This window comes from Carassius gibelio, chromosome B7, assembly GCF_023724105.1.
Source record: "Carassius gibelio isolate Cgi1373 ecotype wild population from Czech Republic chromosome B7, carGib1.2-hapl.c, whole genome shotgun sequence".
NCBI classification, from domain to species: domain Eukaryota; kingdom Metazoa; phylum Chordata; class Actinopteri; order Cypriniformes; family Cyprinidae; genus Carassius; species Carassius gibelio.
This window is the reverse complement of record NC_068402.1, coordinates 13,572,928-13,598,026: the sequence shown is the minus strand read 5'-3', so window position 1 is coordinate 13,598,026 and position 25,099 is coordinate 13,572,928. Positions and strand designations below refer to the sequence as shown.

The following is a 25,099-nucleotide window of genomic DNA, read 5'->3' as shown; positions in this document are numbered from 1 at the left end:
TTCGATTTCTTAATTCTTCCCAAGTCATGACCTAACCTATTTTATTTAGCATTAGAGCCATTTTTGTTAGACTTTTACCCAGATTTACCTTCAATCACCATTTAATAAATCTCCTGCATTAAAGTGCTTCACTCATAGGGCATCTCCATTAAGCCTGATTACACACACACACACACACACACAGTAGTCAGGGAAGGGGGTCTTTGTGTCAGCGTCATACTGTTTGCATCTCGCTGTGGAATGCTGGAGTTGGACATCACTCTGTTCAGCTGTTGGTCATTTCGTGTGCTGGTCACAGAGACTGTAAGCCTGGATGGTGATGGCTGGACTTTAGGATCTCATAAAAATGGATAACAGGGGCTTTGGAGGAAAAAAGGGCAAAGAGGGGTCTTTTAAGCGTGCATCTATTAAACGCACCCCCTCTGGTTCTCAGAAGGTAAGAGACCCCCCCCCCCCCCCCATTTCCTATAGCAGCTGACTGGGTTATCTGGAGTTGTTGAAGAAACAGTCCTGTATCAAATTATGGTTGGAGTCAGAGCCAGCTAAGAAATCTGGGCCTTTATTTAAGAAGTTTAGAAATGTGACCCTAGAGCACAATACCAGTCTTAAGTCGCTGGGGTATATTTTTAGCAATAGCCAAAAAAAAAAAAACGCTGTATGGGTCAAAATTATAATTTTTTCTTTTATCCCAAAAATCATTAGAATATTAAGTAGAGATCATGTTTCATGAGGATGTTTTGTAAATGTCCTAACATAAATATATAAAAACTTAATTTTTGATTTGTAATATGCATTGTTAAAAATTCATTTGGACAACTTCAAAGGTGATTTTCTCAGGGTTTTTTATTTATTTATTTTTTTTTTAAATAGTTGTATCTCGGCCAAATATTGTCAGATCATAATATACCTTACATCAATGGAAAGCTTATTTATTCATCTTTTATATGATGGATACATCTCAATTTAGGAAATTGACACTTGGTTTTGTGGTCCAGGGTCACAAATGTTTGTGAGCCCCTAGAATCGTTCCCATCTTTCACCTGTCTGTCTATGCCACCGCTTTGGGATGGCTAATTAACTCAAGTGATGTTATCACTCTCAATTCATGCAGAATTTTTTTAAAGATTGGGAATGTTTGAGGTTTGACTGATTTTTGCAGTTGCATGTTTTGGTTGCATTTTGCAGGCTTGTTGTATATAATGTTAACAAAACTGGGGTCTCTGTTGGTTAACTCGGCAGTGATTTTAATCATGATGTGTGTAAACTTATTTGGTGAATGCATTGTTTCCAGTGATGGTCTTGATTTCTGAGTGAACACTTACACATGTGCACACGTACAAAACCTGTTTTCAGCATTGTCCTCTAATCTCTGATAATGGCCCAGTAAAGAGCACTGGCCTGGGAAGCTTAAACCCCTGTGCTCTCTAAATCTCAATCTTATGTGATTAATGCAGAGTTCTGTGGAACGAGTCCAAACACTAGTGGACAAAACGCACTTAGTGTGCTTACAATGGACCTAAAATCATTTCAAATCAACAATTTTTTTTTCAAGGGAATGGAAAGTGGTGTACTGGAGTTCATGAAAATGCAAGGTTGCATTAAAAATTCAGCAATGTCATGATCCACTTGACCTTCCAACTCTGTAAACTGTCTGTTCCATCCTTGTCTAGGTACAAACTGACCAACAGCATTTTTCTTTATCAAATTCATATATGCTTTTAATCAGCTTTAACATGTTCTGTAACAATGTCTGTTAATTCAATATTCACAAAAAAGGCACTTTTAATCATCCATAATCCTGTTAGAATATAATAAATCACAGATTCATATGATTTGGGGGAATCATAATGAGTTGATGGGAATGACTTATCAATTTTGAATAAAGACCCCAAATACCTTTTACAAAATCCATTGGAACTGAATCCTGTTGCACTGTAGAATATTTACTGTATTATCTTTCTTTCTTGAAAACAGTGTGGAAACATTAGTCTTCATTTCCTATTGGCAGACAGAGTTGATTTGCTTAGATGAGGATTATCTGAGTTGAGCTTCTCACAGAGCTCCTTTATGTAGCTGCTCACGGGGTAGACATGTGTTAATATAAGAGCTTTGAGGGACTAAATTGTAATTATGGATCAGTGGGAGCAGATTTTTCTGGTTTACTCTTTTGGTTTAATATCGTCAGTCTTTATCAGGAAGCTAGGGGCAATATTGGCTATGTGGCTGTTATATGAAGGCTTTTTAATAAAAGATAGGTAATTTATATTCCCAAAAAACGTATTTGTTTTACATTCTTTTGTTTTACTCCATCAGCTAAAATATATAATATATTTCTGCCTAATATCATATAAATATTCAAAAAAAAAAAACCCGTTTTGTCTAAAATACAGTTTCCAAAAATACTGTTTGTGCAGTTTCAGGGAGGGTTTGTGTGACTGTGCAGCTTCTCTTTCCACACGGCAAATTCCACATGTGTTTCTATGACTAAACCCTTTAGGATTTAGGAGAAACGAAGCTCTAAAATGCCCAAATCCAAAGATGTCAAAAGCTGTCGACAGATGTCTAAACACAAATCTCATATGTACTTGGGCCAGAGCCAGATTATGTTTCAGCGATACTGCTCTTTGTGAATGAGAGCACTTGTGCTTAATTTGATTTCTGTGGGAGGCTTTTTAATATGGCGCTGCTACAGCAACAGGCACCAACAACTTCCTGAAAAAGGTCAAAATGGGCCTACTGTCTCCAATATAAATGCTAAATTATTGACAGGACTTTAGAAAGAACTTGAGGCACCTGTATCTTTCATTTGATTCCTATTCTTTCCAGTTTACCTCAACAAACATCATTAAGAAGAGGTGTGGAGGGGCTAATGGGAGAGATTAGCATGTTGACCAATGAGGCAGATTAGAGAGCCCCTCGTCTCAGAGTAGGCTTTAGTTTGTGGTGTTCCAGTGGATTGGTCATGAGGTTCCAGCAGGATTATCTTCAGTGGTCATGGGACTCTGAGACTGAGGTCCAGCACACGTGGTCCAGACCTCCACTCCATAAATGAAGGCCACAGGCAGTTGAAGGCAGACTGGAGGAAGACTTTATGACAAGCCTGCCATAATGCAAGTCTTTTGTCTTTAACTTTATTTTTAAGTGAAAGTGCCTGTCTAGCAAGTCAGTTCAAGCTCAAGAGATAATGTTAAGGTTGGTATACCTCAGATATTTATTGGTGGAATATTGTGATATAGATCCTCCACAGCAGGATGTTTTGCTTTCTAGTGATGTGTTTGGGTTGCTATTGGAGCAATTGAAGGTCAGGTCTATTCCTGTATACTCTTGTGTTACACAAATAACATTAAGCTGATTGTTACATATTATTGTCTTAAATAGATATATAGATAGAAAGTAAACAACTGTGAGTGGGAGAAGTGCTACTGTGTGTAATGTGACTGTGCATTGACCTAGAAAGATTCGGTTGTTTTCATAATTTTAATATGTCTAAAGTGATTTAATTTACCCAGAGTGCTTCACGGTTGTTGTGAAAACCCTGAACACACACACATTTGTACTTGTGCACTGTATAGATAACCTATATAATCACAATTATTCTTACAGTTTGTGCTGTTTTCATTGTTTTCCACATTGTTCGTCAGAAACAATTTGATAAACAGATAAGCTGCAGAACAGCTTGTTCTTTTTTGTAGCTACTGAGAAATTAAAGTGGCCTTATGCGTTACAAAAGAGATTAGGGACATGTTTTGACATTCTGAAATGAGAGTGAATGAATGAACTAAATTCTCCTCTTCTGTGTCTTGCAGTTTCAGAGGGCATGGATTGAAAGGACATTTCTAAAAAGGGAGTGCATTCACATATTCCCCAGCAGAGAGCCCAACAAGTGAGTAACAGTGTTTCTATAATTAACTAAAACCAAAACTATTAAAAAAACTTTTTGTTAACTGAAATAAAATACAAACATTAAATGAAAAATTGCATATATAACCAAATTAGAAATATTGCACTGGCCGCTTATAGAAACAAAATAAGTCAGTCATGGTCAGTAATTTTAATCTCATTGTAATTTGAGAAAATACAAACTGTATTATTTATTTATTTACAAAGTACTTTTAGACTAACTTATTAATACAGTAAATTCATCTTAGTGCAACATTATAGTTCTAAATCCATAAAGATGTTTGTCCATTCAGCACTCAAGAGAAGTTATATACACTTGTAGAAATAGATACAAGTAAAGGGAAAGTCGTGGCCTAATGGTTAGAGTGTCGGACTCCCAATCGAAGGGTTGTGAGTTCGAGTCTTGGGCCGGACGGAATTGTGGGTGGGGGGAGTGCATGTACAGTTCTCTCTCCACCTTCAATACCACGACTTAGCATAAATGGCTGCCCACTGCTCCGGGTGTGTGCTCACAGTGTGTGTGTGTGTGTTCACTGCTCTGTGTGTGTGCATTTCGGATGGGTTAAATGCAGAGCACAAATTCTGAGTACGAGTCACCATACTTGGCTGAATGTCACTTTCACTTCACTTCAAATAAATTAGGTATGTTTTTACGGTTAATATTGACTTTTTCCATTTTTGATAACTATTGAAGGTGTTGTTGCGGTCAGCTGGTAAACCAACATGTGGCTATTCTTCCTGGTTCCACCAATAAGAGCGCAGAGGAAGGCCAGGGGGTGCAGGCCGAGCCTCCACAAGAGAAATGGTCGGTTGCTAAGCACACACAAGCCACGCCCACTGACGCATACGGCATCATTGAATTCCAGGGAGGAGGTCATGTCAACAAGGCCATGGTATTTTTCAGATAACCATGTGATTCATTTGTTTTTCATTGCACAAAAATGTGATCCCCTGAAGTCATACCATTTTCTCTCCTTTCTTCCTTTTTTATCATCAGTATATCCGTGTGTCCTGTGATACCAAGCCCGACAACCTTCTGCATCTGATGGTGAAAGACTGGCAGCTGGAGCTGCCCACCCTGCTGATCTCTGTGCATGGAGGCCTGCAGAACTTCGAGTTGCAGCCCAAACTCAAGCAAGTGTTTGGAAAGGGCCTAATAAAAGCAGCAGTTACCACTGGGGCCTGGATCTTCACTGGGGGAGTTAGTACAGGTGAGTGTTTGACAACACAGAAGTGTGGCATGGAAATAAGGTCAGGTCATGGTGTGACCTAACTGACATCAATTGAATGGTCATCTGTTCCTCTTTCAGAGACTGAATCATCTGCTTTCCTGTTGAGCAAGAAACTGCACATGACTCCATCACATGACACACTAATAATTCCATGTTTATTCCTTCGTATAATACAGGAGTGATTCGGCATGTGGGAGATGCGCTAAAAGACCACTCTTCCAAGTCCCGTGGGAAAGTGTGCGCCATCGGAATTGCACCATGGGGTATTGTGGAAAATAAAGAGGATCTGATTGGAAGAGATGTAAGCCATCTGTGTCATTGCACAGGAATGCATGTACTTGTGTTTAATCAGCATAAGTGAATGTCTGAGGTTTGGTTTCTGTGAGGTTTTTGGGCGATGTATCACAACTGTGTCTGTGTTTTTGATTGGACCAGGTGACACGGCCCTACCAAACCATGTCCAACCCTCTCAGCAAACTTTCTGTGCTTAACAACAGCCATTCCCACTTCATTCTGGCTGACAACGGCACTCACGGAAAGTATGGTGCGGAGGTCCGACTGCGCAGGCAGCTGGAGAAACACATCTCTCTGCAGAAGATCAACACCCGTAAGTCAACTTTTAGTAGTTAACTCAGCTTTTTGAAGAAAGTTACACAATTTGACCATCAAGTCAAAAGGGGATTAAAACACTGTTGGAGTCCATGAGTGTTGGTCTAGTGATGGAAAGTCCAGTCTGTGACCTCCTGGTTTTCCCTTTGTCATCCTATGCCTGGAGTTTCTGATGAGGCTGGGACAGCAAAGGGAGGTCCAGACGTCATCCCATACAGCAGTCAAAACAACAATCTTAATAATGCTCAAAAGCATCTTTTCATGTCTAATCGCTGCTTATATTGTGCATATTTGTCCGTGAGGGTGTTTTTTGTTTGTGTTTGAACAGGTCTGGGTCATGGGGTTCCTTTGGTGTGTCTGATTCTTGAAGGAGGGCCGAATGTAATCTCCATTGTGTTGGAGAGTCTGCGTGAGGAACCTCCTGTACCTGTGGTTGTGTGCGACGGCAGCGGCCGAGCATCGGATATCATTTCATTCGCTCACAAGTATTCGGAGGAGGATGGGTGAGGAAAATAATGATGATGAATTTTAAAGGTGTGCAATCCTGCAAAGGTAAATTGACTCCATGACAGGAGAAAAAAGTAAGTTTTTACTGATAGGTTATTGTGCTGATTAAAAAAAAAAACACATTTGTGACATTAAAGGTCCCTGAACACTGAAGCGCTTTGAACCTCTTTGTTTCTTAAAGCTCCTTCTCTTGGTCTCCATTACCTTGTTCTGGTGCAGGTTGGTTAATGATAGTGTTAGAGACCAGCTTTTAGTAACCATACAGAAGACATTCAACTACAACCGGAATCAGGCACAGCAGATTTATCTCATGGTGATGGAGTGCATGAAGAAAAGAGAGCTGGTGAGTAAAATAAAGGATGGGATGTCAAGAAACTGATTAAAGACAACTTTGTTCAAGAAAACAAACTGTGTATATATTAATAATATTCTTTTTTATACGGTTATTTTTCACAGATATAATAATAATAAACATGACTGTTACTCATTTTGCCTCATTTGCCTTTTTCATATCATACATTGTTCTTTTTATTTATTTTTTTATATTTTTGCCTATGTTGTCATTTCAAACCACCCAGCTCACAATTTTCATCGTATTTCCCTGTCATCCCACTGAGTGCTTTGTCCTTCATGAGGTTTAAAATGATTTCCAAAACCGGGGGACAGTGAGGCAGGTTCCTTAAAACCATGCGATGGACACATGATTAACAGAAGCTATGTGAAACTTAGAAAAACAAATCAGAAAACATACTTGTGCATTTCGGCTTTCCTGAGTAGCAATTTCTGATGTCTCATATCGAACTTGTTTGAAGTTTAAGATATTAAATTCATTAAAAAAAAGTGTTACTGTTGCTGTGAATATGTTATCTACAGGAGTCTTGTAAAAGTTTGCATTATGTAATATATAAATGCATGTTTTAAACACTTACACAATGCATTAGCACTTACTGCCCACTCTCATGATTAAATTATTATGATCTCTCTATTGCTCACATATTATCTGACCAGCTAATCAATTATCCTCTTTCAATTTATATACAAACAAATGTATATTCAATTTCTGTCGAACCATGATAATTAAAAACAGCTGTGGAAAAGTGGATTAACAAATACTATAATTGTTTTTTTTCATATTTTTTATTTATTATTAAGTACTGTGACTATTATTGAACAAAGACTTTTGGGGTCAGTAAGATTTTTTTTTTTTTTTAATGCAACAATGCATTAAAATACTAAAAAGCAATCAGAACTTTACAAAAGATTTCTATTTTTTTTTTAAAAAGTTTTTTTTTACATCCTATTTATCACAAAAATCAGAAAAACTAAAATGTATTACAGTTTCCACAAAAATAACTGTTTTCAACACTGATAATAATAAGAGATTGCTATGATTTCTGAAGAATCATATGACTGGAGTAAAAGCTTGCTAGAAATTCAGCACTGCCATCACATAATAAATAAAAGGAACTTACTGTCCACAAACCATTGAACAGTAGTGTATAATGTAGTGCATAAAAGTAGTATGTAGTACATGCATTGCACACAGTTTTACGTTTTGTGCTGTAACAGATCACAGTTTTCCGCACGGCCTCAGAGGGTCAGCAGGATATTGAGATGGCCATCTTAACCGCTCTGCTGAAAGGTGACTCTTGTTCAGACCACATGTCACACAGTACTGTATACAACAGGAACAGTTCTGAAACTGGAAATGTAACATTCCAGAAAAGTACATTATTTGTATCAAAATATAAATATTTATTTCAAAACTCTTTTTAATGCAACTCTTTCTGTCTTATTCCGTTAACAATCTTTGGGTTCGTCAGGCACAAATGCCTCAGCTCCAGACCAGTTGAGTTTAGCTTTGGCCTGGAACCGTGTGGATATTGCTCGCAGTCAAATCTTCGTCCAAGGACAACACTGGCCTGTAGGTGAAGGGTTGATGGAAACATAACACACAGATAGCCCACAGAGACTCAGTATTCATATATGTATATGAATATACACATACATACATCCATACATATAATCATAGTATTTGTATTCAGTATTATACAGTAATTGAATGCATATTTACGTGTCTATATCATCAGCCTGCTGGTTCCCTGCCCACCTCATCCACGAGCCAGCAGGATAAACCAAAGAGCCCTATAACTGCCCGTCCCAGCAAGGGTAAACCTGCCAGGGCCAAGAAGGGCAAAGGTGCCAAATCCAAACCTGAGCCTCCAGAGGAGACCGATCCTAGAAAACTAGAGCTGCTTAACTGGGTAACGTTCATTCTTTAGTAATATTGTATTAGTATCAATTAAATTTCATCTGTTTGTGTGTATGTGTGTGTGTGTGTGTGTGTTGATGTGTAAAATAGGTTAATTCTCTGGAGCAGGCCATGATGGATGCACTCGTGCTTGACAGAGTGGATTTTGTGAAGCTCCTTATTGAAAATGGCGTCAACATCCACCGTTTCCTGACAATCCCGCGACTGGAAGAGCTCTATAACACAGTTAGCACACAATCATATATTTATGGAATATTAGAGAGTCACGTAGCCACCATGTTTTATCATTTTATGTTTTAATGTTTTTTTTTTTCAAACAAGTGTGACCCACATGTCCCATTATAAGAGCTTTCACTGCTGTTCACTTTCCATGCAATATGGTTTAAAAATGTCATTTGTGTGTTTAGTATTATCCATTATCATATCATACAGTGTAATCTGTTGTTGAGGAGAAAGCACTTAGCCCACAAACATCTGTGTGTTTTACAGAAGATGAAGCCTAATGGGCTTTCCCCTGAATTGTGTATATGGTTTTTATTATTATTATTTTTTTTTTTTTTTTTTCAGAAATTGGGGCCAACCAACACATTGCATTTTGTGGTCAGAGATGTTAAAAAGGTAAAGTTCATTATTAATAAATTGTTCTATGGTCTTTCTTTCTTCAAGATTATCAAAATGAGTTAAACATACACCTGTTTTTTTCAGAAATTTTATGGCCTATTGTTCCAAAGAATAAGACTTTAATCTTCTTAGCAGTGTGTGAATGCACTTGTGTGTTTGGATTTGTGTATGTGTGTTCTGTGTAAGCATTGCATAAATAGTTTTATTTCACTCAAGTGTCAGCAGTTAAAGAATAAGTTACTTTATGGTGCTATGAAATTAATGTTTCCAGGGAAACTTACCGCCAGATTACCAGATCACTCTGATTGACATTGGGCTGGTTCTGGAGTACCTCATGGGAGGAGCGTATCGCTGTCACTATACTAGGAAAAGTTTCCGCACACTCTATAATAACCTCTATGGACTGAAAAGAGTGAGTAACCACCATATACACTTATTCAAGCATATCTGAAAATACAAAGCTTAATAATATCATAGTGGCCAACCAAGACTTTTCCAGGGGATGATAAACTCCAACATTAAGAGCAGGAATATTTTAAAGAACAATAGAGTAAAAATATAGTAAAATATTTTACAGGGAAAAAATTTCAAACAAAAATAACTGACTTGTAAATGAATGGGCCAATTAGTTGTTCTTGCTTAGTCTATGGTCTAGCAAAAATATAGATAATTATAAATTGTAACTTGCTTCTCAGCTTCCACACTTTTGAGAAATTAAAACAGACATAAAATTGATAAACCAGTTATTTGCCAATCTGTTATTAAATAGGCTAATCATATATGCTCAAACACGTCTGATTCTCTCTCTCTTTCTGTTCTCTTTTAGCCCAAAGCTTTGAAACTCCTGGGTATGGAGGTAAGCCACTAAAACATAAAAAAGGCAAATTGTTTGTAAGTGTTCAGTATTAATATGCATTCAGTATACTCTCACACACAAACATACTCAAAGAAATATGACTGGTAGCTAAAACTTGTAGAAGGCTATCCTATTTACAGACACACTCGCTTCGTTTTGTTTTCGACAGGACGATGACCCAAGACCGAAAGGCAAAAAGAAGATGAAGAAGAAGAAAGAGGAAGAAATCGATATTGACGTTGATGACCCAGAGGTCAGTCGATTCCAGTACCCCTTCCATGAGCTGATGGTGTGGGCTGTTCTCATGAAGCGCCAGAAGATGGCGCTGTTTCTCTGGCAGAGGGGAGAAGAAGCCATGGCCAAAGCTCTGGTGGCGTGTAAACTCTATAAAGCGATGGCGCACGAATCCTCGCGGAGCGAACTAGTGGACGACATCTCGCAGGATCTGGACAATAATTCCAAGTGAGCAATTAATATATTATTTGTCTTTACTATCACACTTGACTTTACACAGCATTTAAAGAGTCTGTGGACTTCTGGGAAATGTAGTCTAACGACAATCAACGCCTGCGTTTGTCAATTAAATGGTTCGGCTGAATAAACAGCACATTTCCCAGAATTCCTCATCATATTTTCTCCCCGGCTGATGAATGCGACTCGAATGCTGCAAAAAAAAAATTTTTTTTATCTTTGATCAGATACTTTTTTTCACAACGATATGCAGTTGATCTTTCAGAGGGACGTACAGTAATGCGACAGATCACACTCGACGTGTTTACATTAGAGTATGACTTTCTTTAAAAAACATACTGACCCCAAACTTTGAAGGGTAGTTGATTTAAATTGTGTATTTTATTAACAATTTATGTGTTTCTGTATTAATTTACTTAGGAAAGGTAAAGCAGGATTTGGTTGCATGTGGCTAAACAGAATAGAATAGAATAGAATAGAAATGTTTTTGGTTTTTATTTCTTAATTAAACTGTCAACACAACAGTGCCCCTTCTCATAAAGCCTCTCTCTCCTCCCTCTCATACTCAGGGAATTTGGTCAGTTAGCGTATGAGCTGCTAGATCAGTCATACAAGCATGATGAACAGGTGGCCATGAAGCTTTTGACATATGAGCTGAAGAACTGGAGTAACTCCACCTGTCTGAAACTGGCTGTAGCTGCCAAACACAGAGACTTTATAGCCCACACCTGCAGCCAGATGCTGCTCACCGACATGTGGATGGGCTGCCTGCGGGTGGGCAAGAGCAATGGACTCAAGGTCTGCAATAAAAAATAAATAAACACACTAAGTCACTGACTCTAACTATTATATATCAACATTTGTATCATTTCATATCATTCACAGGTCATCCTCGGAATCATCTTTCCTCCAACCATTCTTCTCCTAGACTTCCGAACTGGAGATGACCTGTCTTACCAAAACTCCAAAGACAACGAAGAGCTCAAAGACAAAGAGGATGATAACAAATCTGGCAAGGTAAAAATATGTACTTTACATTTCTAGATATATTACAATGGGAAAAATTTTTTATTGTAATAATATTTCACAATATTACGTTTTTTCTGTATTTTTGATTCAATAAATGCACTCTTGGTGAGCAAAACAGACTTCTTTCAACAACAGTAAAAAAAAAATTGTACTGACCCTAAACTTTTGAATGGTAGAATACATATTCAACACTGGCTTCTTAATTTTTTTATGGACCTTTATGAGGTGATACTAAGTAAAAGTTTTTATTTTCAGGATGGCACCATGAGCATGGACGGAGTGTCTAAGAAAGGTGATGAGGAAGATAGTAAAAAGAAACAGAAACGTGTGCCTGTTGGGAAGAAGATATACAATTTCTATAATGCACCATTTACCAAGTTCTGGTTCAATACGGTATGTGAATATTTAAAAGCACATCAAAGTCAAAACACACCATTAATAAAATAAATTATGTAAAATTATGTTATAAATAAAAACATAATGATCATATATCTACTCAAGACTGCCTACCTGGTGTACCTGATGCTGTATAATTACATTATCTTGGTGAAAATGGAGAGATGGCCATCACTGCAGGAATGGATCGTCATCTCCTACATCATCACTCTTGGACTAGAGAAAGTTAGACAGGTGAAGTACGCAAACAAAAAAATTGTGTTGCTATATTATCATGTTTATGTGGTTTTGTTTTTTCTACATTGGACACATGTGCTTGTGTGTAGATCCTGATGTCAGAGCCAGGAAAGCTGAAACAGAAGATAAACGTGTGGCTTGAGGAGTACTGGAACATCACTGACCTGGCTGCCATCACCATGTTCCTCATGGGACTGTTACTGCGACTGCAGAATGAGCCTTACATGGGCTACGGACGCGTCATCTACTGTGTAGACATCATCTTCTGGTACATTCGTGTCCTCGACATTTTTGGAGTTAACAAGTATTTGGGACCATATGTCATGATGATTGGTAAAATGGTGAGAACTAACAGATAAACTTATATTAATGGCTCAATAGCTTCTGTTTTCTGAAGAATAATGATATCTGTGTGTGTGTGTGTGCACAGATGATTGACATGCTGTACTTTGTGGTGATCATGCTGGTGGTTCTCATGAGTTTCGGCGTGGCTCGCCAGGCCATCCTGCACCCAGACGAGGAGCCGACGTGGCGTCTGGCGAGGAATATCTTCTACATGCCCTACTGGATGATCTACGGAGAAGTGTTTGCTGACTCGATAGACCGTAAGACTAGAATTCATAGTAAGATTCTGTTTCCTGATTCATGTGTGGATGATCCGTCTCGTCTCCATTCCACCCTCACTGTGTCTGTGAGCTATACCGAAAGAGTTGTCTCATCTCCTGATCATGTGACCATTTGCACTGCAGTGGCATTCGCCTCTACTGCATCATGTGTGATGGACTGAGTGTGTGACAGTGCCAGTCTTTACCTGCCCTGCTTGTGAGTTTTAGGTCTTTATGTCTAGTAGCTGTTGATTGTTGGCATTTTTCTTTTACTTTTACACTTCTGCTCTAGCCTTGTACTGCTCGTTTGGTTAAATTGTGCCTGCATAATTCTCATGTATAAGCTGCTAAACAAGTAAATGGAAATTTAGAAGAAGAAAAAAAAAATACTGTATTTAATGGTAATACAGTCAAAATGTAATATATAACATGATTTCAAGTCATAATACATTTTTCCAAAAAGAGTAAAAACTTAATACTTTAAATTCATTATCTGTTCCTCCACTGAGGAAGATCCTGTGTGACTAAAAGCACGTCCTGATATTGATGAGTTAGATGTGTTCCTAGGTCAACATATTTTGTTGACCCTGGAACAACATTTTACTAAAAAAATGTAGCCTTGACCATATCCCTACACCTAAACCTAACCTTAATCATGAGTGATTCTTAAAATCAGAGGAAATGACAGATAAATGACACTGATGTACAAGCACCTAACAGTGATTGTAAGTGTAAACTTCACAAAATCTATAAACTGGTTCTTCAAATGTGATTGGTTAATCACAATGTTGTTCCAGGGTCAACAAAGATGTTGGTTTATACTTGGTTGGTTTGTAACGGTGTTGTTTTTTTGTTTGTTTTTTTTGCACTTTGTAGTAATAAAAAGAAAATTGCTAGTATCTTGGTATGCAGTCCATTTTGGATACATTGAAAATTAATTTCAAGTACTGTTTTTCTACTCTTTTTGGAAAAATTTAATGATAATATAGAACAAATGAAAATAAGTGCTGGTAGTTATACAGAAATATGTGAAAATGCAGTTCTGAAAGAAAGCACAACTTATTGTGCAAACATACATTGCAATTCAAAAGTTTAGAGAGGGTTTTTCTTTTCTTTCTTTTTTTAGTTTAATGTTAGTCTCTTATATTCACCAAGGAATTTATTTGATTAAAAAACAGTTAAAATTGTACTGTTGTGAAATATTAATTAAAAATATTTTTGTAAAAGAAGATTTTGTCTTAACTGAGTTTTAGTCAATTGAATGCATCCTTGGTGAACAAAAGTATCTTATCCAGAACTTTGAATGGTATTGAATCTTTCCTTTCTTCACCTAAAATGTGAAGTGTACAAAAATCTTTCACAATGACTATTATTTTAAAATCGTTAATTCCCCTCCTAATGCACTATTTAGATGGCTGGCTGATTGTGAAATGATTCATATTTGTTTATTTCTCCATAATCTTTAACTGTGCTTTTTCTCTTTCTTTTTAAAAACTCATAGTCTATGCGATGGAGATTAATCGTGAGTGTAAAATTCTTCCTGTAGACCCACAATTAAATGTAATTATCAAACACTATAGAATGATGTCACGGTTGCATCATAACCTCTGTAATGTATGGCAGCACCCTGTGGTGAAAACATGTATGATGAAGATGGGAAGAAGCTCCCTCCATGTATACCTGGGGCCTGGCTCACACCTGCCATCATGGCCTGTTACTTACTGGTAGCCAACATCCTACTGGTTAACCTGCTCATTGCTGTATTCAAGTGAGTCAAAAGATAAACAAAATGTAAGCACTGTAATGTCAAGCAATGATGAGCCAAGTACTGGAGCAAAGTATTATGTTCTCATAGATTCATTATCACCAGTACAACACTGAGAGAACTCATTCCTTTCACAGTAACACGTTCTTTGAAGTGAAATCCATCTCCAACCAAGTATGGAAGTTCCAGCGCTACCAGCTCATCATGACTTTTCACGACAGACCTGTGCTTCCTCCTCCCCTCATCATCTTCAGCCACATATACATTGTGTTGAAGCGCCTGTGCTGCCGCTGCAGGAAGAAACAGGAAGGAGAGCTGGATGAGAGAGACTGCGGACTAAGTTATTAAGTTACTCCTATTATTGATTTTTACTGCTTCAATGAATCAATCTTATAGCAATCTATTTTAAAACATATTTTTTTCCTTTTTCAGAGTTGACTCTGAGTCTGGAGGAACTGAAGAGTCTGCATGAGTTTGAGGAACAATGTGTGGAGGAATACTTCAGAGAGAAGGAGGACGAGGCACAGTCTTCCAATGATGAGCGAATCCGAATTACTTCCCAGAGGTACTAGATGAAAAATAACAACTGCTCTTGCAAATGTCATTTCAGGGCTCAACAATAAGGATTTTCTTTTGTGGTTCTAAATGACCATTTCTTAGAGATGGCGATGCATTTTGTCATCATTTTTGTATGTGATGTAAAACATTAGTATCTGGTATGTAGTTTTCAACAGAATGTGTTTTTTGCTATCCACTGCACAGCTTTCAAATTGATTCCCTTTGAAGTAAACATGGTAAATATGGATTTCTTTGACCATTGCATTATGTCTGCTCTCTTTTGCAGCATCTCGTGATGATGTTCTAAATATGCAGTGTTGAAGTAATGCATTAATGCAATTGCAGTAATGCAATTTATTTTGCATAATTCAACATATAATACATTCAAAATGTAAAAATATGCGGTCTACTCCAACAAACCTCACCAATCTTCTGTTGATCACACATCTTGCTTCAGGTGATACAAATATGTAGGTCAAAGTTCACCAAATTTGAACATTGAAACAATGCAAAAAAAAAAAAAACTGGCATGAGCTTGGTTTTCTGTGTCCTGCATTCACCTGTGCTAGAATGGAATGGAAATTGTAGTCTGGCAACCTTTTAAAAAAACAGTCGCATCTCAAGTTTTGTTTTCCACTTGGGGTGTTGAAAAACACGACAAGTTGAAAAATGTTTTACTTTAACTTTTAACTTAAGGGTGCTGTTTTTAGAATGCCATCATGTGTGAGACGCTGCAAAAGAATGCAGTGGAATGCAGAAATGCAGTCTGTGTGAACAGCCCCTTGTGCTTTCAAGGTTTTCAACAAATCCTCATCTATTTCAGCCAATTAGATCACATTGTCTTGGTGGCAAATTAGCAGAATTTGGAAACAGAATGTAGACTACATCACACACAAAAAAAACAATTACGTTTAAAAGGTCTAAGAAATGGTGCACAGGATCAGTGACTATAAAAAGGTTTAGTGGCATTGCAGAACTGCAATAATAACTCCTTATTGTTGAGCTCTTCATTTACAATCATTACTGAGGTTAAAATGAATGCACCAATTTGAAACACTTATTGTCGCAGAGTTGAGAATATGTCCATGCGCCTAGAGGAGGTGAATGAACGAGAGCACTCCATGAAAGCCTCCCTGCAGACAGTAGACCTGCGCTTGGCTCAGCTAGAGGAGTTCTCTGGCCGCATGATGCACGCACTGGAACGGCTGGTTGGGATCGACCGCTGCGAACTGGTCCGTGCTCGATCCGGTAGCTCAATGGCCGTGGACCAATCCGGCCTGCTTCGTCGCGGTAGCATCTACAGCACGGATGGCTACAGTTTGTACCGCTGGCACCTGGATGCTGAAGACCGTGGTGAGGAGATGTCAGGGGACAAGAAGAGCCACGCAGAGAGACGCGGCAGTATTGGCAGCAGTGACCTCCTTCTAAACCCACATCAAGGTTCTTGCTACGGACCCACACTGGACGTGGTGCCCCTCCGGCAAAGGACACGCTCCAGCTCAAGTGTGGACATCCTCATCTCTCCTTGTGAGTCACAAGACAGAGTCCAGACCTCTCAATCCCCAAAACTAACCTCCACTCAACACCCTAAAGATCCACAAGCCCTGCTAGAAACGGGAAAAGACATAGCAGTTTCACATCCTCTGGAAAGAGCGCAATCCCTGAGGCAATACCCAACTGAAGCTCAAAGTAACTCACTTTCATATGAGAACAGATCCCAAAGTGGTACTTTGTACGTCTCTATGGCACAGTCGAGGTTGTGCAGTCAAGGGAATACGTGGGCTTCAGAGCCCCACGGCCTACAGGATCAAGCAAGCAGATCGCCAACGTTAGGTCGCTGGCCTCCACGCTTCGATGACAAAGTTCATCCCTCTCCGTTTGGACTTTCACCCAAGACATCTTTAGAGAAATTAAGACAGAGAGAAGCCCAAGATGAAGAAGGATCTTCTAAGGAGAGCAAGTGGACAAAAACACAACAAGGAGGAAGTGAGGAGAAGAAGAAAGACGAGGATCAATCAGAGGCGGATAGCGAAAGCACCAGAACAGAGGGAGGAGCAGAGAAAAGAGAGGAGCTGACTGACTCGGATCACTTGTATGTTGCAGAGGACAGGATGTACCCCTCACTCAGATCTAAGAGTCTGAACACTAACCCACGAAAGGCGAAGGCTGTAGGGAGCATCCTGGCTAAACCTCGAGCAGCCAATAGTGTGAAAGACCTGGCCGGGGCCTGTGAAGTCAACACCAATGACTTTAGACCCTCCACAGAGAGGACAGGCACATAGACATAAGCACAAGATCATTGCAGTAGTGCTAGGTTAAAAAAAAGGTTGATTTTCATTGTTTTGCAGTATGGAACACTCTTCTAACACTAGTTATGCTTGTGCATTTGACATCATACATTTCTATTTGAGGTATGCAATTTTAATGCTAAAACACAGTATGCAAAAAGGGAAATCAGGGACTACCTCTGTGCTGTAGATATTTACTATCCCATTTTTTCAAAATAAAGGGAAATTACACTTTAGTTATGCTGTTTATTACTACACATATTTCCTAATTTTATATAAATTATATATCATTTCATTAAGTAAACCTTCATGAAGAATAAATCAGGCACTTGTAAATAACTTAGAAAAGATATTTTAATCTTTTTACGTAATCAGTTAACTCTGACATCACAGAGTACAGACAAGAAAATCAAGGAAGACATGTTATAAAATAGAACATAAAAGAATGCATTGTATGGTCAGTAAGACTTTATGCTCAAATGGGAGGCTGAGCGCTGTCACCGTTTCATTGAAAAATATGCAAATGTGCCTGCATGCATATTCAAAACATGACTACTGGGCCATTAAAGGGATAGTTCACTCGAAAATTATAATTCTGTCATCATGTGCCCACCTTCATGTTGTTTCAAACCTGTATGACTTTCTACAGAACGCAAATCAGTATATTTTAAAAAAACAATTTAACCAAATCATTGACTTCCAATTGTATGGACAAAAAACACACACCTTTCTTGTTCCAAAAATACTTTTTTGTGTGTTCCACAGAACAAAGAAAGCAGGGTTTGGACTGACATGAGGGTGAGTTAATGAAGTTTTATTTCTGGGTGAACTATCACTTTAAGTGGAAATGGCACGCCGCAAGAGCACGAGCAGGGGCTCTTTCAAACAGATGCACAATGCCAATAGAACTCAAGCAATCATTCGCCCTTAAACATAAACAATAGAGCAATCATTCATTTTGAGTAAATTAGGTGAATTCTGAAGTATCTAGGTTGATTCTCAACATTTCAGTTTGTGTTCTCACTTTGTAACATGCCCACATAGAATCTGCAAATGGAAAGATCTGCAGATTTAGACAGAAATTGAACACCAAGGTAATAAAAGTTTAGTACTCTCAGCTCTGGTTAAGCATGTTTAAATGTGAAACTCCATGTCTTCTCCCCCCCCCACAGAATCAGTTATAAAAGTCTGCAAATTCCACATTGGCCTTGTTTTTTGAAGTGGCTGATTTCACAGGCGGGACTTTAAGTGGTTTATGAAGTGAGGAGGTCCTACAAGAGACCCACACACACAAATAACAGTGCATGACATAAAATAAAAAATAAAAAAGATACTGCTGCAGTTGTGCTGTAAACAATTCACAAATTCACACTCATAAGAATCTTATAAAAGAGGGAATTACAAAAGACAGCGTACAGAATACTGAATAAAACATTTAAATGAGTAAAAAAACAAAACAAAAAACAAGTATTAACAAATAAATCAATCCCACATAAGCACAGGTTAACATGCTTTAATTGCTTCATATGAAGTGGTGAGTAAAGATGCTTACGTTAATAGAGTATAAAAATATAATACCATTAGTAAATGTAATACTGTATATACAGGGCCTAGCTGGCTGCTGCTGCTTCAACAAGCATTAGGAAACAGGTCCTAGCCCTCTCTCTTTATTCTTTATATATATGAGATTACAACCCCCCCCCCCCCCCCCCCCAAAAAATAAAAAAACCCAAGGACAATTTTAAATAGTATCTATCACAGTTTCGATTTCTTTTTACTTTGGTCTCTGTTGCAGTTAATGACATAAAGTCAGGGAAAGGGGGAAGACTAAGACCTGTGGAACGTTGCCATCTATTCCACAGTTTATTGCGGCTTTGGAACAGTAACTAAACATAAAAATTAAGTACATATAAAATGGGTGACTAAATATAACAAAACATAACATTCAATGATAACAAACATTTTATATATATATCAATATCATGTCCTTCAGTTTGACCAATATTTAACTATCAAACCTTCAGGTTCTTCAGTCATTACTTCAGGTACACAATCTTTATTGCAAAAAAAAACTGCATAATAGCAGGCATTAGATATACTCGATATACTATTTCCTTCATTTAATGGTGCTTTAATAAACCATTTCAAATCAAAGTGACTATAAATTCACTATATGGAATTAATTATTTTAAAGATAAAAAAATGATCTCACAATTCAAATTAGGCTACACTAAATTGGGACTGATCCAGGGGGTTAAGGGGTAGGTAGGTGGATATTTTGGCTTAAAAGGAACGTTTTGGGAACAGCGCAATAGTCTTTATCTAGCACACTCTCTTCAGGCCTTCAGTAAGTATAGATGAGGCAGGCTAAAGTCCAGAGCTCTCAGCAGCAGCTAACAGCTGAAAGTCCAGTGGTACTGTAAACCCTCACACAAACACTCGCGCGCACGCCAAACACACATAGAGAGATAAAATCATTCACACACTGAGGCTGCAAAAGCTGCAGGGTTAGAGCAGAGTGCAACGGAAGAAGCTCGGCTTCTTGGATCGACTCTCTGTGATTTTCACTGCTCCTCCTCCTCCCGAAGGGTTATTCTCATTCTAAACACAAAGATGCAAGCAAACAAGAATCCATTCAGCATTAGTGTTAAGACATAAAACCACATTTTAAATTTGTTTTTTTGGACACAATAAGGAAATTTCAATGATATTAACATCTTCTATTTCTGTATTTGAGTCAGTGAGCAGTACTAAGCATTTTCTTAACCATTTTCTAAGATTCAGGATGATTTTTCTACATGATTGTAATATTTCATTCTCACCATTTTTCTGTTTAATCTGGTCATGATGTCTCTAGCAAGAGTGACAAAGGCCTAGCATTGAAGAAAAACATGCCACTAGATTAGATCAGTAAAAAATGCTAATCTTGTTCAAATAAATTAATCTACATTAGATAACTTATTTAACAAGAGAATTTCCCCACCTCTTCAACATTTGTGCTAGATTTTGCACTGGTTTCCAAGAACTTGATTCCATAATCAATAGCTAGCTGTAGCAGGAAAAAAGGGAAATGTTTAAATAAACACATCAGCATTTTTACATACTAGCTTGTTCTGACTTGTTTTCAGTTTTGATTTTCAGTCATTTGAAAAAATTTTTTTAATGATGCATACCTTTTCCCCTCTTTCTTTTGAAACTTGCCTCTTATCATTCATGTCACATTTGTTCCCCAATATCATCCGTTCCACATCTGATGAAGCATGCTGATAAAACAGACAGAGGAAAATTAATCTCACTTAAAATTAAGTGAAAACTTCATGCATTAGGTCTGTTTCGCACCTCTTCAATGTTCCTGATCCAGTTCTTGATGTTGTCAAACGATTTCTCATTTGTGATATCGTACACCAGCATAATTCCCTGTGAAAATGACAGAAAGGAAACACATAGATTAGGCAACGTAACCGATGCAGAAGCATATCTAGCATTATTTGCTCAAGAGAATAGCCCATTACCATTGCTCCTCTATAATACGCTGTGGTGATGGTCCTGAACCTCTCCTGTCCGGCTGTATCCCTTTATGGCAAATTTAAAAAACACATTTATTTGTACTAGTGCTGTCAAACGATTAAATCGCATCCAAAATAAAAGTTTTGTGCACATAATATTTAGTGTGTATATTTATTATGTGTATATAAATACACAGTTTATATTTAGAAAATATTTGCATGTATATATTTAGATTATAAATATATTTAATATATAAACAACATATTTTCTTAAACATAAACACGCATGTTGTGTATGTATTTATATATACATAATAAACATACACAGTACACAAACACACATTTATTATGTAAACCAAAACTTTTATTTTGTATGCAATTAATCGTTTGACAGCACTAGCTTGTACACAATTATAATTTATACCAGGCTTGCCCAAACTTTTTACTAAGAAAGGCTGGAAAATCAAACTTGATTGAGGGTTGTGGGGCTAATGTAAGTCCTGCATAATACACAATTGCATATCCAAGAATTTTAAATAAAATTCAATGATATACAAAAGCAATACAAAAAAAAACTGTAAAACAAAAATATAAATTAGATATCAAAATATGCTTTAACTGAAAGTTTTTCCACCATTTGAGATATGGCATAGCGGCCAAACCTTTTCACAGGTTTAATACATCTTTATTTTATAAAGGATAATGCAGACTGGTGCTCCTCACCAGATCTGAAGCTTGATCTTCTTCCCATCCAGCTCGATTGTTCTGATTTTAAAGTCAATCCCTGCAATAATAATGTTTAGAAATAAGTGATGTGAAACAGTCCATCTCAAAACCTAGTGTTCACACAACAGAAACCAGTCCTATCATGACGATGTGAAACTGACTCATTTCAGAACACATCTTTCTATTTAAAGGAGACTGCTGCATTAGGTTATCATGGTATAACAATGGAGACAGAATGTGTAGAGAGGTCAGAAGGGTGTAACATATGTCTGACCCACTCAATGGCTTCAGTGTTGCTAAAGGCTTTGCACATGCATATAAACCTGTTGCAATGAGTAGCAACAAAAAATGGCCCCTGTTTGTGGCAATTACGAGAAAACTTGGCAGTGTGTATGAAGGCATTCACAGGACATGGGACAGGAAGTGACACAGCAGTATTGTCCATGGCAATAGGGGAAGTCTGTGGCATAACAATGACAAAAGGTCAAGGAACTCTAGCACAGGTTTCGCACAGGAAATGACGTATTGGACCACAGTAGAGACAGGCTTACCTAAAGCTGTCAAAAATATCACAACAAATCCATGTATGTTAGTACAATTTCATGTGATATGTACACTCAGATTTTGAGGGTTTCATATTCTACAATTACACTATAGGTCTGCGGATTTAAGAAACACATGCTGCTTCTGTAAGAGTGTTAAAATCACGACGAAAAGGAAGTAGCTACAGACCTTTTCTTCCTATTGTGACGTACATCCAACTGAAACTGATTACCGAAAAAGACTAAATGTAGAGTGAGGACTTTCAATACATTGGTGGTTGACTGGATTTTGAGATGTGGGTGTGACACTCAAAAGTGAAGGGAGATGAATGTGAGCTTGCAGGGGCGAGGTTTAACTGGACAAAGTGAAGGGAAAAGTCCTGCATGTTACCAGAGAGAAGTCTGTCGTCTTTACCAGAAGGGTCAACTGTGACCCTTTGATGAGATCAAAACATGAAAAAATAAATAATAATAAACATATGCACAGAATCAGATTAATTGTTCAAAATAGGGTCTTTAACATGAAGGTACAAAACAAAGTTAACATTAAATACATTCCATCTTCATATCAACTTTAAAGTTAAAGTGTACGTAGGAACTGATGTACCATCACAAATGTAACATCACCATCTTGTAAGCAATCAGATGTTGATGAGATAAGCCACCTGTGACCGCACACAGACCCACCTTTTACTCCTTCCCAAGTAAAGTCACCAAGTAAACTCTTGTTTATTGGTTAATATGACTGGAAATATGAAATGTGATAAATGTGAATCTACAGGTCTCTTTAACCACAGAAACGAAAGTGCAGTCCAGCCCACACCGCTAGCACAGCACAGCTAATCACAATGCTAGCTCTACAAACACAGCATGCTAGTGACGTCTCGTGAATTACAGATTCAAGTAGTATTTTCCAAGTGATCCTGACAATTCATTATGTAAAATTGGGTGTTTGTCATTTTAAACGCTAATAAAACCAATGTCTTTGAATAGGTCCGTGAACGGGCTGTCACATCCACGGCCTCTTCCTGTCACTTCAGCAGACCGTCACATGTGTGTAAACCTCCACTTAACTCTCTAACGGCTTATTTCTCCTCCCGCAGGACTTCATAATCATTCCTGTAAGTTACACAGAGTTGAACTGACCTATAGTGGAGATGAAGGTGGTGTTGAACGCGTCCTCACTGAACCGAAACAGCAGACACGTCTTGCCCACTCCGCTGTCTCCGATGAGCAGCAGTTTGAACAGATAATCGTACGTTTTCGCCATGTTTTCTGTTTCTCCTGTCTGGCTACCTTGCTTTGGCTCGGTAGCAGAGTAACGGTGTTCGGCTAACGGTTCATAAACGATGCGCTCGAACTTGTGTTTCCGACTTCTGCTGCCCACTCACAGCAGTGACGAGGAGGCTGGGCGTGTCAAAAAAAGGATAAGCGGGGGGATATATGAACTACAGTACGAAATCATATAAATTATTTATTAGATTAAAGTAAAAAATGACAAGATAAAGAGTCGAATTTATGAAGAAAGTCACAATTATGACAAAAAGTTATGACAGTCAAAAATTTTTATTGTGTTGTGATTACTTTTTATCTAATAGTTTTGACTATCGCAAAATAATTACTGTCAGAATTTTTACTTTCATAAGTATGACTTAGTATTTAATTTTTTTATGTCATAATCATTTGTTTCTTATATAGCAGAAATTCTTTCTTTTACTTCTTGGTTTAAAAAAAATAGCTAGACGAACGTTTGAAGCTTTATTTAGGACATCATACTATTTTGTTCTATTTTCATATTTATTTTATTTTTTATGTTTTCCTGTATGTTGTATATGTTCAACAAAGCCTACTGTATTTTGTAAATTATCATGTTTATTCAATATAATTTGATTGTCGATGAGAAAAGCTACAGAAGGTACTACTAATGGGATTTTGCTTTATCGCAATAAATTTGGCTGATTCGTTCGGTGATACATTTTTAATATTCAAGCAAGATGTCTAAATATGTGAAGAGGGTGGTGATGAATCCATGCGTGCATTAGGTGTTTCGTCCAAAAAATGGATGCACCCGTATCTTCCTATGGTAATTTCTAGCTTCTCCTAACTTCTTGGTAGTTTCCTCCCTTCTCGCAGTGAGTGCAGTACCTTACTGTCTATGTGCAGTACCTAAATGCGTTTCTGGTTCACAGGCTGTAAAACGAGGAGCAATGAAATGAGGCAGTGTAAATTTGTTACAGTACTGAGACAAACACTGTTACTTTCACATACATCTGGGGAATACCGGACATAAGGATCCAAATGATTCATGATGCGGTGTTATTTTTACTTGTCACATTAATACACACATCTATGTCAGGTTTCTGAATTATACATTAGGCTATATGATTATCAATTTATGGAAAAACTTGTTGTTCATATTACATTTCATATTAAATTAAATTAAAGGCCTATTTGATTTCTCCATATGCCGTTTTTGTTTTTTAACCAATCTAGAAATATTTAACTGTGGTGGAAATTATGAATTTAGTTTGTAAATGTCCCCTCCTGCTGGAGGAGACGGAGACTTCATCACCTCCTCAGGATGTCCGATCTGGAGCTACAAAGGGACTGATAAGTAAATCTCCTATTGCGTCAGTGTATTTAACGTGTTTGCATTTAATCTACCTTGAAATGTAAAGTAGTACAGCAGATTAGAACATCTGGCCTGCGAGGAGACAAACATAGTTTGTTTCAATGGTTAAGGACCTGAGGTTGGTTTGTGTATGTGTGTGTGTGTGTGTTAGAGAGAGAGAGAGAGAGAGAGCAGATTTAAGTCACTTGTTATTTTCTGAAGTGATTCTCTATCTACAGGATTCTGCCTTTTTTACTAGAAGAACTGATTCATGTGAACCTAATGTTTTATTTAATGATTACATGTTGCCATTTTCACAGTTATATTTTATGCTGAGATAACTATAGTATTTATAGTCTCTAGTTCAG

The 25,099-nt window shown here is 37.7% G+C and overlaps 3 protein-coding genes across 3 annotated transcripts; 2 read left to right on the top strand and 1 right to left on the bottom strand.

Moving 5' to 3' along the window:
* Nucleotides 1-346: 346 nt before the first annotated feature.
* LOC127961853 (transient receptor potential cation channel subfamily M member 1-like) lies at nucleotides 347-6,251 on the top strand. Its single transcript, XM_052561124.1, has 7 exons — nucleotides 347-436; nucleotides 3,807-3,883; nucleotides 4,595-4,793; nucleotides 4,898-5,111; nucleotides 5,309-5,433; nucleotides 5,568-5,739; nucleotides 6,070-6,251. The coding sequence occupies exons 1-7, from the start codon at nucleotides 347-349 to the stop codon at nucleotides 6,246-6,248; spliced, it is 1,056 nt and encodes a 351-aa protein (XP_052417084.1). The 3' UTR covers nucleotides 6,249-6,251.
* A 222-nt stretch (nucleotides 6,252-6,473) lies between these two features.
* On the top strand, nucleotides 6,474-19,051 carry LOC127961663 (transient receptor potential cation channel subfamily M member 1). Its single transcript, XM_052560878.1, has 20 exons — nucleotides 6,474-6,591; nucleotides 7,818-7,890; nucleotides 8,072-8,172; nucleotides 8,339-8,512; nucleotides 8,611-8,745; nucleotides 9,088-9,138; nucleotides 9,413-9,553; nucleotides 9,968-9,997; nucleotides 10,167-10,459; nucleotides 11,038-11,266; nucleotides 11,354-11,485; nucleotides 11,753-11,890; nucleotides 11,999-12,127; nucleotides 12,220-12,471; nucleotides 12,561-12,753; nucleotides 14,237-14,257; nucleotides 14,359-14,503; nucleotides 14,638-14,840; nucleotides 14,933-15,065; nucleotides 16,128-19,051. The coding sequence occupies exons 1-20, from the start codon at nucleotides 6,559-6,561 to the stop codon at nucleotides 17,338-17,340; spliced, it is 3,819 nt and encodes a 1,272-aa protein (XP_052416838.1). The 5' UTR covers nucleotides 6,474-6,558; the 3' UTR covers nucleotides 17,341-19,051.
* On the bottom strand, nucleotides 17,683-23,526 carry LOC127961664 (ras-related protein Rab-8B). The gene is made up of 8 exons (XM_052560879.1): nucleotides 23,267-23,526; nucleotides 21,576-21,636; nucleotides 20,859-20,919; nucleotides 20,686-20,763; nucleotides 20,520-20,609; nucleotides 20,330-20,395; nucleotides 20,169-20,219; nucleotides 17,683-19,947 (listed from the first exon to the last, which is right to left on the bottom strand). Exons 1-8 carry the CDS (start codon nucleotides 23,388-23,390, stop codon nucleotides 19,855-19,857), a joined length of 624 nt encoding a protein of 207 aa, XP_052416839.1. The 5' UTR covers nucleotides 23,391-23,526; the 3' UTR covers nucleotides 17,683-19,854.
* Between the last annotated feature and the right edge of the window lie 1,573 nt (nucleotides 23,527-25,099).